Source organism: Echeneis naucrates, chromosome 18, assembly GCF_900963305.1.
Source record: "Echeneis naucrates chromosome 18, fEcheNa1.1, whole genome shotgun sequence".
In the NCBI taxonomy this organism is placed as follows: domain Eukaryota; kingdom Metazoa; phylum Chordata; class Actinopteri; order Carangiformes; family Echeneidae; genus Echeneis; species Echeneis naucrates.
In genome coordinates this window covers 10,537,560-10,554,238 of record NC_042528.1, presented here as the reverse complement: position 1 = coordinate 10,554,238, position 16,679 = coordinate 10,537,560, and the positions used below count along the sequence as shown (strand labels likewise).

Here is a 16,679-nt window from a genome sequence, read left to right as displayed (position 1 = left end):
CACTCTCTCACCCTCCCTCAATCTCCGAGTCCTTCACAACCCTGGATGACCCTCTCTGCAGCTGTAATTCGCTCAGTAAGCAGGGAGGGCCCTGACTCGGGAGAAAATGGGAGGAAAGGGAGTCCCCGGGGAGAGAGAAGTGTGTGTGTGTGTGTCAGAAACGTGCAGCTGAATCAGGTATACATCATTTAACCTCCTTCCATATCCACGCACACATACACATTCATACCTTCATCATCTTTTTTATATACTTTAAAGAAATGGTCCCAGCGACCTCTCCAGAGAGCCAATATTTAACGTTTAGAGCTGAATCTATAGACATTTATCGGTGAGTTAAAAGCTGTAAATTCAGCCATTGGGAGGGGTTTCACTAATCAAACATGTGCTCACATAGTCAGCCGCAGAGATAAATGGCAATCTTTACATCCTGTAATTCACACAGAATCGTTTGAAGTGAAGCCTGAAGGCCGGGAAGCAGACAGACTGGAACAGAGGAGCTGATTTCCGACTTCACAAAGGATTTACAGAGAAAAAAGGGACAGTATGATCACAGCACAACACACACTGAACCACATACACTAATTTTTAAGTCTACCTCTTTGCAAACTTTAAAGTGGAAAAACAATGAGACAGCAAACGTTCAAAATAATCAAAGAATAGCATGTTTCATCCATCTGGATTGAACGGGTTCACAAGAGATAATATCTGTTACAACCTTTGCAAAAAAAACAAACAAACAAACAATAATTTAATTTAACTGTCACAAATACATGATGAATCCTGGTTGAATAGCACAAGGATGAATTTCAATAACAGTGTACGTACTGGAATAAAAATCTAATTCATCTGCATATTCACTGGAAAAGTGGGATACTGATGACTGATGCAAATTTAAGAGGCTGACGGGTCATTTGTAATGGACTGAATTTAACTGCTGAGTCCACACAAAGAATGAATATCTTGATTGTGAGATATGAATCCATCGTTCACTAGATGTCAGTGTTTGGTGTTGCTCAGTCACTAGAATGGAACGTCGCTCCTGATAGCTTGATTTCATGAAATTGTGGGTCTCATTTCTTGAAAGTCACTTAAACAGGGATAAGTCATTTCTTTATTTTGACTAAGCGTTTGAAGCCGCAAATGAAAGCCTACAAATAAAATCTACATCCATGTCCCCTTCTCTGCAAATCCACCATGTCCTGCTTTTTTTTTTATTTTATTTTATTTTTTTTTTAATCTGTACAGGCATATGCATAAAGAAGATACAATACTGCCTTAACTTGAGGGTTAAAGGGCCAAGCCACTGATTTAGCACTAAAATAAAAATTTTGGACATCACAAGAGACCAAAGAATCTCAAAAATCTAAATGACCAAACTTTGAGATAACCTGACTTTTAATTGATATAATGGGGGCAAACTCCATTTCCCACAATGCTATTCAAAACATTTTTAATGCTTTTACAGTCCAGTATAAGCATGACATGCCAACTGGCCTGTTCATGTGAAATCAGAGGAGAGGCCCTTTAATTATCCTTGTGCGCATGATTCCAGTGCATTATTTTATAGTCTTCAACCTCTAATCTAAACTTTATCAAAGTTAAAGCACAAACTTTTGTCATCATTTCTACAATCCACATTAATCACTTCAGCTATTTTAGCCCTTAGTCCTTAACAGCCTTTTGTCTTTCAACTCAAAGTGTGCTGACACATATGTAAGAAAATATTGCAACATAGATAATTCCCAGCCCTTAAAATATATTCTCACAGAAGTCATGGCTATATGTGTTTGCCGTTTCCCCCCATTGAACAGTATCTCTCCATCTAGTCCCAGACGCTCTTAATTCAACTCTAGCAGGCAGGAGCCTCATTTAATTAAACATTTGTGTAATTACTTTGCGAATAATAGTCAAACATTGTGTTCTGGATTTAGCGATCCATAGGGGGCGACTGGTCAAACACACCAACCTGAAGGTCTATTTAACAGTTTAAATAAGGTCTTTCATTTGCAAGTGAGGTCTTAACAGTAACTTGGTTTGATTAAATCTAAAACTAATAGGGGCAACTCCTTTATGTTACATTTCATCCAACTGAAAGCTGCTCCTTCCGTTTATACGTTGGGTGATTTTTTTTTTTTTTTTTTCTCCTTTTCATCCCTACTTTGCTCCTTTCCTGTGCCTTTGTTCCTTTCCTTTCAGTCACCACTGCACTACGTCTTTCTTCATCAGTAAATTCACTTCTCCTCAGGAGAGCAGAGGTAAAGTTTGTTTCATCGTCTCAGGTAGCAGATTACTTTGCTCAGCAGCTTGACTCTATTCTGCATGGGTTACCAGCTATTATTATTTACAACCACGGGTTACAGGGGCACAGAGGATTACGCATGGAGGGAGATGTGTGTGTTCAGGAAATGCTGTCCACATTACCATAATTCCCTCTTAAATCTTTTTTTGTTCTGCTCATCATAACAAATTTTCCTCCCTAAAAGGCTCTCGCTTTTCTGTTTCCTCTCTCTCTGAGCACTGATCATCAATCCTTCCTCACTTCTACCCCCTGAACACAGGGACTCGCTTGCTTCCCAAAATATAAACATTAGGCGGAAACAATCACCCAGTCTGGCATATTGTGCCATGAAAGTTTGATATGAAAAATGATTGCTTTTTCCTTTGAATGAAAAAGAACTACTTGAAACACACACAACTAGCTCTCCTGGAAAAGATTGGAATATGAAATATTAAAACTGCATGTTACTTTCTTTAACAGGAGAGTAAATAAACACTGACAAAAACGTGATCAAAGAAAAGTATAACACATCTATCCACTCATTTCACCCTTTTTTTTTTAAGAACCACTGCTCTTCTTACAGTTTGTACAACAGATATCACTTCATTATTTATATATAACTTTGGTTTTCTTATTTTTTGCCTCCAAAAAAAAAAAATAAATAAATAAAATAAAAAGGCAGTCAGAAATCATACCCAGAACAGAGCAGGACTTCTGAGAGCAAAATTAAAAATGGCTTAAATTCATTTGCATCATGACCAAAGATATATATGTTAACTCATGAGCCCAGATTAGCCAAATTATTGGAACTTTTTATAAATTCATTTTAAAGTGTCCGTTTCCAGCAGTAGGAACTGGACACTAGCTGTCATGTTGGTGAACATGTGACAGCAAGTGAGTTACTCCAGTTACTTAACGTTGCGCTTCTGTAAAGTTGGGGAACAGACGACAATTAAAATCCTAACAATTAGTCATGCTCCAAAAACAAAGGCTCCTACCACTTCCCATGATGCAATCTGATTGCAGCTTTCATATCCTTCACTAGTGTTGCAGGACCATTTTCTTACGCAAATCTCAGAGCTCAGGTTTGGTTGCTTTCAATAGTTACTCATTAAAGAGGAACTCCAGCGCTTTTACACATCTTAGGGAGCAGCTGAGAGATATATTAGAGAAAACTTGCACAGGGTGGGATTTGAAAAATTTATGTTTGCTTGTGGAGTTTAAAAAAAGCAAGCAGAGCAGATCTGCCCTTTTCGAGGCTAAGTTAGCTGCTACTAGTGTCACAAAACCAAATCCAAAACAAACTTTCTAAGTTAAGTTGAACATCTATGGTTCTTCTGCATTGATTTTTTAAAGCGATTAAACAATGAGGACACAGTTCCATACTGCATTATCATTGTGCATTTGGTACAGCTCTTCAAATTTAGCACGTCAATTAATGCATTAACTATTCAACTTCACAATTAAAAACATTAAAATATTTTGTTCGAGAATTTTCAGTGTTTCACAACCATCCAAAATTTGTTTTCATGGTTTGCTACCGGGAAAACCGAAGAATCAAGCATGTTCCAATTAACGATATTGATGTATTTGAGTAAATTTAATGTGTAAAACAGGTGGAGTGCCCCTTTAAATTGGAGTGTACTTTAAACGTGTGCAAGCCTTGATAGAAAAAACAGTATGCAGATTACTTGTGGCTTATGGCAACGGATCTGCTGAAACTGTGATTATATGCACCCGATAATTGTGTGGCAGCAAAACATCGATGCAATGATTTTCAACATTTTGTATATTTCTCGAAAAGACTACCACACAGAGACAGTGTTTGGGCCTCAGGTGTTTGTGCAATGCATGGCCAGCAACAGTGAAAAAAGCTATTGCAAAGCAATCACCAGAGACACAGTCAGGCTCCATCAGTGCCCCATCTCACTGATGATATCCTCATCATCTCCCAGAACCTGCACACACACACACACACACACGCCGCTGCTGTGCGCCTGCATGCATTGGCAAATGCATGTGCCAATGCATGTCATTGTGTTAAGTGTGTTAAGTCATGAGATCGTTTTCTGCAGCAGTTGCTCATGGATGTCAAGGCGCTAAAGTGTCTGTAGGCAGTACACACACCTCCTCTCATGGGTGTAAATGTCAGCGTAATAATGACTGTGTGTGTGTGTGTGTGGTTATGCAGGGTGCCGAGGGAGCTCTTGGCCCCTCGTTTAAGGGTCGAAAGATTCTGATCAGCCCTAGACTCCATTAACAGAGCCAGAGAGGACGGGAGGGGTTTTCTTGTGCTGCCGAGTGGAAAATTGAGTCCATCTCACAAACTAATCAAATCGCGCCAAACGTGGATGGAAGAAGGGAGCGTGCGCATGCACGCGCGTACACACACAAACAAGGGTGACAAGTATCCAGGCCATCTCACAAAGTTGCTGACACACACAGAAGATGTGGGCTGAGCAGATGGCTGCAGAACAAAAGTCTGCAAGGGTCTCTGTGACAGCCTCACATTTGCATGGCTCTGTGTCAGGCTAACATTAGCGTGGACCCCCCGCAGGGAAATAAAAACATAACCCATTTGTAAAGTATGTGCTGCAGAGGGACGGCTTTGACCGTTGCACCTGTTGTGGTAAAACCAGGAAGACTTTGCTCAGATATTTGGCTGAGTGGAAGTATATCAACGATGATATCTAGAGTGTGTGGGATTTCCTTCCAGCTGCTTAAACACACTGGGGTGACATGCTGTACGATGCTCAACGATTGTTAACCTCTTCATGGAGTTATTGCTTTTACATCCCAGGCTCTGGAAATCACAGAGGTTATCAAATAAAACAGTGAACAGCTGGTGCGGATGGGTGGACGGAGGGGGTGGGGTCTGTGATGGTAAAAAGGGCTTCTCATTGGCCAGCTCCACTCTGCCAAGACCTGCTCCTTCTTTTCAGCTTAACACCAGTGCATTGGAGCACGCAAAAGTTTTTTGGGGGTCAATGTGGCAGGCAGCAGGTGAGAAAGGGGTGAGGGAGGTAGCCCTAACAACCCTGCTCAGGCTTCCGCTGGTGCCAAGTGCCTAGTACCCTGTGCCCCATGCCCCGTGCCCCCACCTCTCCCATGTGTCTGAGCGCTAGGAGGAGGTTTTGGTTTTGGATTGAGGGTCCTTCTTGCCATTCTGGAGCACAGGTGAGTCACTGGAGGTCTTGGGCGTTTTCCTGGGCGGACTCTGCTCAGCAACGTCATGAAGAGAAGGCTCCCTGTACATGGCCACTGGGGAGGGGAAATATTACAGAGAGTTAAAGAAGTCCCACAAAAGGCATATTATGAATAACCAGTTTATCTTAAAAACATGTCTTTGATGCAAGATGGAAATGAGCTATATCTGCTCTGCTAGTCTCAGTTGTGTGTTTTCAGGTGTGTTTGTACGGACACTCTCTGATAAAAGAACTAAAACATTTGTCTGGATGGACTTATTTTAAAACTCAGTTTCAAAACAAAATTGTAGCAGTGGCCGCAAACTCAGAGTCACTATCAGACTGCGCCAGCCACGGCCTGTCACAAAAACGTACGTATCGTACGCCCAAGGCCATAGTCAATGTCCATATGACCTTTTTAGTTAAAACGAAGTTGGCTGGAAACACAGAGGGAAACAGCGGCAGGTGAAGCTTTGTGGAAATAAAAGCAGGAAGTATCCTCACACTTGATTGGAGCCATAAAACAAAGCAGATGGACCCCAGTTCTAAGTTTACGAGTAAACAAAGACTGGAGCAGAGTAATAAAGTTAAGGATGACCACATAATGGGTTGTGGTTAAGGCTTGTATTATTAAGACATGGCATATGTTTGTTTGTTTTTTTAAAGATTGTGCCTGCCTTTGGTGAGGTAATCACTGATTTAATGCACCAGCTGGTGTTTGGACTCTGTTTACCCCTGAACAGCACATCTACAGGTAGTTCTGCTTGCAACTGCATCAGAAGGCTGTTTCTTTTTTGTGTTAATGCAACTCATGACACTGAAATTGTTTTTTTTTTATCATCTTAGTTTTCCTGATTATTCTAGTGAGGCTCTAACTCAGGAAGGCTACTCACATTTACATGAGAGTGTGTTAATGGGCAAGGCAGCAACCTGCAATGTAGTTCCCAAACAATTTTAGTGGAAGAGCACAGTTTTGAACTAACTAATTAACTAATGAACTAACTGCAAGAAACACTTGCAATTGTAACTGAGTGATAGAATTATTTTGTCAAACAATTGATAAAATTGGCTGATTTGCAGCACATTTCCCTTAAGTTTTGAAAAAACTCAAAGACAGCAGGCAGGTTAACAGGATGAGCAAATGAGCTAAAGCTTTAAGCATGGAGGCATTATCTTCTACCATCCTTTGCAGGTTATGTTTTCTTCCTGTTACTGTGTTATAGGCACAGCAAAAACACCATACAAAGCAGATTCCGTTTGACCAGAGAGACCGGTGCGTTTTCCTGTGCTCCATCAAATACATATTTCTTACAGGAGAAGGCTCCCACATTGTTTAATCATAAATATTTCCAGACAGATTCATTCTACAATCAGGCAGAGCCGCAAATAACCTGATAAATGTATAATCTTCCGTAGCTGCTTAGAGGTCAAAGAAACACTGTTTGAAAACACAACAATGCTCTTTGCAGCAAAGATGGAGACACAATCGAAGCATCTTGGGATATATTTCTCAGTGGCTGCTGCCTTTCGCTGTACCTTCAATGAGTTTGGGCAGAAAGTGAGCAGCTCCCTTGGTCTTCTTCACGCGGTTCCCCTTCATGACCTGTCCATCCCGGTTGATGCCGATGTACCACGCCCGCCCCGACTGCGTCTGTCTGTACAGGATGGACGAGTAGGTCACGTAGTAGTTCTCAAACACACCCTCCTTAAACTTACACTCCGGCGTGAAGTGTTCCTGAAACACACCACAGGGAAAGAGGAAGCATGGACGGGTCAGGTCAGAATAACGCATTTAGAGCATCTGCCATTTTTATCCGTTCGATTATTTATATATTTACTCTCCAATTCCACTGGCTCAGCTGGGAATCTGAGGAAATGGGCCCCACATTTCATTGTGACGGTTACAGGAGTGCACACACACACACACACACACACACACACACATTCCACACATGCCTATTTGCCACGTGGACAGAGTGGTTGGAGAGCAGGGATGCCATAACTCAGCCACTTCGGTTTACCTGTAACAAACAACAATCAATTGGATCCTTCACCCCCTCTGTAGTTTGACGACCCCGTCATCGGCCTTCAGATCACACACACATGCACAGCTCTGCATTAGACAATACATCAACACTGGCCCCCCACCCCCTCATCTCTCTCTCGTTACATATTCCCTCTGTATCTCATATTCTGCCTCTCCTCCACTTTAGTCCCTCCATCCCTCCGTCATTTGGTAACCTTGTCGAGGAACAAACCAATTTGCAGGATTGATTTGGAGCCTTGATGTGACGGGTGAGCAGAAAAGGCCTGAATAAGGAGTTTGCTCTCTCACTCGCTCTCCCTCCTCCTGTTCTCTGTCTTCTATCGCTCCCTCTGCTTGTCTGCCTAAACAAGCGCAGGGCCTTAATGCCTGACTATATCCATTGTTTCACACGTAAACAAGCTAATTACACTGACTGCATCTCCCATTCTTTAATTACACATCCATTCACTCAGACAGCCATTCATTTCCTCACCCACCTATTAACTCGGCTCTAATAGTACAGACTCGAATCCAAAGGTCTGGATACTCTTGGAGGGTGTAATCTGATTGCTACCATTAGCCGTGCTTGCATAGCAGTGTGATGCATCTTGTCTTTCTGCAGAATGTGTGTGGATTTTAGGGGATATTTACAGGATTAAAGGGTACTTTGTAAAACTTCATCACCACCAGCTCACTGATTAATTATGTGAACCCATATAAGTCTGGTGTGATGTGTAGGGAGTGTGTGTGTGTGTGTGTATGTTGAGGCATTATCATTAACATAATATGACCCATCTCCTGAAAATGTAATTTTCATTCTTTGTCATATTGTACATGGACTATTTGGACACTGGGGTCAAAATGTCTCAATCAATGTTACAGCATGTTTTCCCCCAACTTTAAGCCTTTAAAATGATAATGTCCCACGATGCATAAAATATCAGATCCACAATAGGAGGTAAAATATGAAAAGCGGTCAGAAAACAGGAACGAACAAGCAACAAACACAAGCGTGAATCACTTCTGCTTTCAGAAAATCGTAAATTTATGACTTCTTCTTCTTAATTACGACTTTTTCAGGTAGTTTCGCTCAGTATGATGGTGCAGCACCGACTGCAGGAAAACAGAAATACAAAGGTGCAGCTCACATGCATGACTGCATGGGTGCGCTCACTTCTGCAAACAAAATGAGGAGTTAATGTGATTCATGTTTTTGTGTTTGGAATCTCAGAGGAGTATTTCCAGTTTTTCTTCATTTGATTCAGATTTTTCCCTCATGTGGGATTTCAGAATATTAAATTAAATAAAAAAAAGCATACAAAAACTAAAATTTTGTAATAAATCTTTTATCTTGGCCTAAAGCCAGACACATAAAGCCTACAGCATTGCTGCTTTATGGGATAAGAAACAATAAAGAGTCATTTAACCACACAGCAGACACACACCGGGGTCCAGTCTGATTTCTGAGTGATCATTCCCTGTTTATCACACACTGCAGAGTGCTGACTCTCACACTTCTTCATCCAGACGGCTCAGCTCCCTCACAGAGAGCACCAGACTTTTCTATCTGGTGCAGTTCCTGGTGCACTCAGCAGGGGCTGCTCCAAACACACAAGCAGTCTGGGGCCCCTGTCACCACCACTGCTACAAAATAAACTACTCACCACTCCGTAACGCTCAGTTCCCCCCAAAGGAGCTTGTTTTGCACGCTGAAAACAACTTGAGTTGTAGAACAGCCACGAACACAAATTATTTCCTTTTATGTTGCTTTTTCTGCACCAAACGTGATGTTATTTTTGCGACTGAATGTGTCGAAACCTCCTGATTTAGGATAACGCATTGATTTCTAAAAACTCCAGTGTCTGTTAGTGAGTCCAAATGGTGCTTTTAAATAATGACTGACTCACAAACTGTCATAGAAATGCAAATTAAAACTGTGAGACACATACTTACTAATTAGATCCTGTCACAGGATCCTTAAGTGTCCATGACCCAACACTTTCTGTCACTGACATGGCTACAATCCTCTGTTACATACAGATGGTTTTAGAGGAGACAACAGTTTTCTGTGTGTGTCTATTTAAGTATGTGTGTGTACACCCACTCATGCGTGTCTGCTGTTGTGACAGAGGGACATGACAGATCCCTCTTACATCAGCAGGAGGCCACCCAGCGCCAGATGACATGAATACATACACACACGCGCGTACACAGACTCAGACAGACACACACACACACACCATCAACAGTGACGGATGGAGCAGTTTGCGTACTTCATCACTCACACCCACAGACAGAAGAGCGAAAGGAGGGATAGAAGGAAAGGAGGAAGGGCGACAGGGGACAAGATGAAAGGAAGGAAAGAGAATGAGAGGGAGTGAAGGCAGAAAAAAATAACACAGGAAAAGGCCGGATGAGAGCTGTGGGAGGAGTGAGATACAGTCGGATTATTCTCCAGTAATGACACACGCAGGTCTCATTTCCATCAGTTGACACCTAAAGACATTATTCAACCCCGCTCTCAGGCGCATGGCTGCCATTAACCACTGAGCCTTCTGTGCGCTCAGCTGGGGAATTGATTCTATGTAAGACCTCTGTGAGAAGTCAATAGGCATTAGGACAGGGAAAAAAGCTGGATTAGGCTTTGATTGGACCAGCGACATAGCGACGCAACCGAGCATGAGCAACTTAAAATGACTTACAAGCGGCAATCGGGCAACCACAGGTTAATTCTGGGGCTTTGAGTCGCAGACACTTATCGACGACATCCCAGAGGACAAATTTATTTCACAGAGTTGATAGGGCGTGCGTGTGTGCGTGTATGCGTGTGTGTACTGTGCATGACTGAGGAAGCACGGGAGATGGACTGAATTTTTATAGTGTCTGGTAAATGATGGCTGCAGTTTTATGTCAGCTACTACAACTGATCATTATATGAGGGTGGATGGCTTCATTCAAGCACACAGGGCCTTTGTAAGCCTATAGCACTGTTCAGGGCAGATAGATGTCAGATTTGGAATCCCATGATATATCAGCTGATAAGAGACAATTTTGCTATAGTCATAAAGAAGTTATGGAGTGCTGCAGGACTGAGTTCTAATCTCTAGAAAATAGTTAGCGCAGGTTCCCTCCTCCCAAAGTCTGTGTGTATTGTTGTGTTTAAATAACTGAAATAAGGTCTGTGGTCAACACTGCAACATTAGGCATGTCAGTAAATGCCAGAGTTGTGATCTCTTTAGGGTTTTACATCAATACCGCCTACATTGCAAACTCGTGGCTGCCTGTGGCCTCGTCATCACGCTGATCTTGTAAACTAATCTTATCCATTCCCATTCACAGCCTTGTTGTGTTCTTCCAATTTGGAAACTGCTACTAACTTTTTCAGAGCGAAGGCTATCTATCATAGCGGTGATGTTGAGTGCCGGTGGCGTTGTTCTTTCATGTGGACGTGTCTAAAAGTTTTGTTAATTACAGATTTTATTTTGTACTATAACCTGGACAATGTAAAAAAATCCTTGATATTTTGTGACGGATGAAATGTCATCCCTGCAATTCGACTGTAACTCTCTCTATATACTATGACTCCAGAAACCTTTAAGAAAATAACATATTTATTTTGTGTAATTGAATCCGCACATCTGAATGAATGTATTAATCCAATCTACTTGTCAAGCATATTGCTTTAAGCAGCAATTTAATCATTATATTTTATGTGCCTACGTGTGTTTCTGTGTTCTGTGTTGAATGTGGACATGCTCGATTTAGGACTCAGACTGCAAACCAAATCAAATGGTAACACATCATGACCTCACCCATGGGTTTGTGAGGTGCTGTTTTAATTTGGCTGTCAGCCATGTTGGTTTTTTGGAACCAGAATTACACACATTTGGAAGAGAAGGTGCGGCGAAGGATGAGAGAGGGTTGGATTTAACCTACTCAATTCTCTATCCTGATTGTCAGGCAGGTTGCTGTATCTGGCACAGTCACATTAGCATTTATGGTATATTTGCCGATAAATGATCCTCATTGAAACAAGTAACAACAGGTTGTTTGAAAAGACTTGAAATTTAGACTCACTAGGAAAATATTTACTGAGTGCAGAATCAGTGAGAAGCAGGCTCATGGGAAAGGTAAAATTATCAAATGTAGTGTGTGTAGTGTGTGTGTGTTGGAGAAAGGAAGAAAAGCAGGAAGAAATAACGTGTTTCATCCAAATACATGTCAGAACATTTTATATCACCTGCACGTGTAGATCATAGAAAGGTTTGAGATCAGTGTTTTTATGCCACAGGTGTGAGCGTTAATAAGCTTGTGAGGAAAGATTTTAATAAGGATAAGACAAATCTAAGGGGGGAAACAAAGTGGAATGTTTTGTGTAATGAATGAGGAATGAAAGAGATGCAACTTCTTTTGGGGAGGATAAAAATCAGCACTAAAAGCACAAAGAGCAAGGTAAGCTTTACAAAGGCTTGTTTACCAGAAAATCTGATTATTATCTGAGCAAATAAGGAGAAAAAAAAAAAAAAAAAACTAATTGAGGACAAACAGCTGAGGATGCATCACAGGAGCTCGCAAAATAGTTTACTGAAGATAGGAGCAATTATCCTTGATTAATTTATGCATGGACAACATGTAACTGCACGAGCATCTTGAGCAGACTCTGGGGTCAGAACCATAACTCAGCATTTAGCGGTAAAAACCCCCCTAAAGGAGCATCGTATTCTCAGGGTGATAGACCAGCCGGCCGCATGTTTAAAAAGATGAAAAATAACCTCTGACACTCAGAGAAACTTTGTCAAATCCCATAGTAGCATCGGCAAATAGTTGCTAAAAGCAACATTTTTCCATCTGACTTCTGCTGCAGCTGGTGAGAACTAATGTTAGAAATAGTCCGAAAAAAGATGCTTCGCGCTGTAAAAAAAAAAAAAAAAGAATGTGTCATGTTCACTGTAGCTGTGTGTGAGCCTGCTATAGCAGCGGAGGACAACGCGCTGTAAAGAAAACGGCCCCCCAGATTTGTAAGTGGTGCCACCAAAAGATGATTTGCCACTCTGTTACAGCAATGCCTTAGAAACATACTGAGATCGAGTTCTGCGATCTTATCTGAAATTTTTGGCTGTGCTTACTGTGCTTTCTGATGTAGTCAACCATCAGCACTGGATAACAATATTAAAGGTACGATGCATTTATGTGAGGGAGTGTGCTTTTAAGACCTTTAAGAATAGGACTGAAGTGCCTAGTTTTGATACGACATTTCAAGTATAATGTAGTGAAGTTATCAGATAGGCAAGAGTCTTGTTTTTTGTTTCTTTTTTTACAAATTTTTTCATACAGCATGAGCGGCAAGGCGGCATTGTGGTTAGCGCTGTTGCCCCACAATAAGAAGGTTGCAGGTTCGTTACCTGAACTAACCAGAGTGTAGCCCGCCCTCGCCCAGTATGAGCTGGGATTGGCTGCGGCACCCCCAGTGACCCGGAAACGGATAAGCAGGAGAAGTTGAATGAATGAATGAATGAATGAATGAATGAATGAATGAATTAAAAATACATTATGAAATCTTTTACGTTTCCTGTTGGTCTTTTCCATCCTAAATTTCAGGATTTTACAACAGTGCTTTATCTATGATGACTACACTAAAATGATCCAATCTTTTCCACCTCTTGGCTTTGTCTTTGTCTCCACCAACTTCTTTTCGTTTTGAGGGTCAGTCTGTCGGTTTGCTTTTGGAGATGTAGCATATAGCAAGTATTGGATAAAGAAAATACTGTCTCCTGCTGATTAGAGTTGGGAGGAAAAATAGTTCCAAACCAAGATAAAATGAGCTGAAGGATGCTAACATGCTATGAGGGGAAATGTAGAGTAAGTAGATTTTTTTTCTCTCATCAGATTCCTTGTTAACAGAAAGTATTGATTATGAAAGCTTTAAAATGTACTTTTAACATATAAAACTGTAAATTCATCACGTGGCATGACAGAATGCTAACAGACAGCTTGCAAAATGGCGTTAAGTTGCTTTCAAGGCCAAGAATTGCTGTTGAAAATCGAGTGGGACTCAGAAAATTACCCACTTCTCCTCTGGGAATTGATTTCTGACTGATCAGACGGGTCTCTCAGCTCACTGCGTATCTAACAGACCTCACAACAACCAAAGTGCTGGCATTAAATTTCTCTTTTTTTTCCTTCCCCTGTCTGATTTCTACCTTGTGGCCTCTCAGAGTCCACATGAAACTTTATCAGTGTCTGTGAGTTGCCGACCGACAGAGAGGAGAGAGACGTTTTTAACAGTTCAGACGGAGAAGGGTCCTCATCTGTGCCAACATTCTGGCATTTACAGGGACACCCTGAGGATCACTGGGGCTTGAGCAGGGCTGATGGGCTCTCAGCATCCAGAAAACACACAAGCAGGCACATGTGCACTAAAAGGCGACTCACAAACTGGCCGGCGAGAGAAACACCATTCACAAACACATAAACGCGTTTGTGACGTCTGGCTGCGCAGAAGGATAAATAAACAAGACTTACACTTGAAACAACCCTTGAGCAAGTGAGCACACACAGAAGTGCAGTAGGGATGAAAAACAGACACGCGCTTATACACACACACACACTCACTCATATGGTGTAATGAGAACAGCTGGAGAGGGTGCAGGCTGGTGCACAGGGGGAAGAAGCAGAGAGGGAGGGAGGGATGTTCTCTGCCTCTCACCTTGACAGCCAATCGCTCGCTGCGTGTTTGGGGATTTTCCAAAGGGAACCAGAGATAACCTGCCTCACCTCTATACAAACTTTCTCATCTCTTCTTCTTTATTCCTCTTTCTTCCTCCCTCTCTCAGAACCACCCATGCTCCTCATTTTGCCCCATCTCCTTCCTCAAGGCCACATGTGTGTATGCTCTTTTTGTCACATCAGAGGATGGCACAGATACACCTCTGAGTGTGTGTAGTGTGTGACAGGAGGTTGGTGGGTGGAGGGTCAATCAGAGTGTGACAGGGGGAGAAACACCTATAGAGAAAGGAAGGGGGCAGAAAAAGGGAAACAAGGGTGCTGACTCAAAGAAAAAGAGACAAGCAGTTTCTGATTCAATTGACAGGTGAGGAAGGTCAGAAGTGGGAAGTGGGTGTGTGTGTGTGTGTGTGTGTGTGTGTGCGTGCAGGCAGGTCATTCTGTAGGAAGCCTTTGTTAAAGGTTTTGTTGGGGAGCTGACTAATTGCCAGTTTGCCACTTGTCAGTAGCAACTGTGTGTTGATGTGAGGGCATACAAATGTGTGTGTGCACTTGTATTGCACTTTCCTGCTCTTACCAACCGCTCAAAGCACTTTTCAATAGAAGCCACATTCAGACAGCGATTTCTGTTCCTACTCATCTGCTGTGGGTTACCTACTGTAAATAGCACTTCTATCATAAATACCCACTCACAGACGGATCTTTCCCAAGGACATTTTGACATGCTGGCTGGAGGAGGCGGGGATCGAACTACCGACCTTCTCATCAGTGGATGACACGTAATGAATTGCTAAGGAAAAATGAAGGAGAAGGTGGAAAGACATCCACAGGAGGACCAGGTCAGCCTAAGATGGGAATGACATTTCTAACTTATGTGAAGAAAAGCAAATAGAAGCATTTTGTGATCGCTCAAGGCAATGCCTTTAGGTGAGAAATATAATATAAACCTAGCTGTGGGAGATGAAAATGGTCTTATGCTTCCAAAAAGATGAAAAGATTTTTGTAAAGATGTTAGATTTTAGAACCTCTTTTTAGGACTTCTCAATATTATATTACATGAGCAAGGATTCTGCCTTGGGGACTGAACATATATAAGGATATGAATTTTACCACATAAGGAGGATGTCTGAATGGTGAGGGAATTGAGCAGCGAATGACATCGGTAATGGTATTAGCTATTCAGGTCTACGGTGTATATCTGCAATAGGATGCCAAACAAAAGAGCTGAGGGTGTGAATAAGTGTTATAAAGTATATTTCAATCAGTTTGTACAGGCACAACTTCAGTGTGGAACTGAGCTAAAACTACTTTTGCTTTTATGGAGTTCAAAGTCAGGACACGGTAATGTGGTGCTGTCCAAGGTGCTGATCCTGCAGCTGGGCGCAGCCAGAGAGCTGTCCTGGGTGGCCTCCGTTTTAACCATGAATGGTTGTATTCATCTATATTCAGACTGGCTTAGCAAGAATCCTGCTTCCAACACAATAATTGCCACTGTTAAGCAGAGTTACTGTTCTCTCCTGACAGAGAGGTTAGTAAAACAGGTATCTTCAGGGGTTATTCTGTCACTGCTTTGTACTTTGCTCTTGGTGATAACATTCCCTATAGATTGATGTGGACAGAATAATCTCCTACAAATGCACATTACCCACCAAAATGCCAACAGCTTTTGGTGGGTAAAACAGCTCTGTGCTGCCTCGTCTCAATGTACCTGTCCTCCCAGTTGTGCATCACACGCTCTGCTGTGGACAACAGAACACTACGAAGACGGGTATGGAAAACTGCAATGTGAGTATATATCAAAAAAGAGTAGCACTTACACCGATCGTTGTGTTTCCACAGAAATACAGCCCAATATATCTTTACAGTTAATTTGTTCCCTGACATTTCCATTCATTGCCGAAGTGCTTGTTGAAGTCTCCCAGCAGTACCATGGATTCCCCCAACTAAGCCTAATGCAGAGTTCCAGCCAGGGTCTCCAGGAGGGCCAAATTCTCTGAACTGCTGTTCGGTACATATGCACAGACAACAGTAAGAGTTCTCCCCCCTCCCTTCAAGTGTAGGGAGGTGACCCTCTGCTCCACTGGGGTAAACGCCAACGTGGCGGCACTCATCTGGGGACTTCTGAGTATCCCCACACCTGCATGGGTCCTCAGAGCCAGCCTCCTTTGCCCAGGTCTGGGTCACTGAGGCTCCTCACTATCACCGCCACCCCGACCCCAGCGGTTTCTAGCACAGATTATGTGTCCATAAGATGGGGAGGATGCATGTCCACGTCACTCTTTTGAGCTGTGCCCAACCAGGCGCTCGCTGACGGGCCCTCCGTCCAGGCCTGGCTCTAGACGTGGGCCCCGGGGTAACCTCCAGGCAGGGTAACCTTCCTCTCTGACACTTCCAGACTGCAATTCCCTTCAGCTCCATGATAACTTATGTGATATTTCAGTTCAATATTTTGGTTTTAAGGTGCATG

At 42.4% G+C, this 16,679-nt stretch overlaps 1 protein-coding gene across 1 annotated transcript in view; it reads right to left on the bottom strand.

The window, feature by feature from the left end:
- Positions 1-2,990: 2,990 nt before the first annotated feature.
- The window catches only part of LOC115059302 (fibroblast growth factor 14-like), a gene marked incomplete at its 5' end in the record, with an annotated part of 38,508 nt that continues 24,819 nt past the window's right edge, over positions 2,991-16,679 (bottom strand). Inside the window, 2 exons of the mRNA XM_029526959.1 lie at positions 2,991-5,539; positions 7,000-7,198. Coding sequence (XP_029382819.1) covers positions 5,400-5,539; positions 7,000-7,198 — 339 coding nt within the window. The remainder of the gene's footprint in view (positions 5,540-6,999; positions 7,199-16,679) is intronic.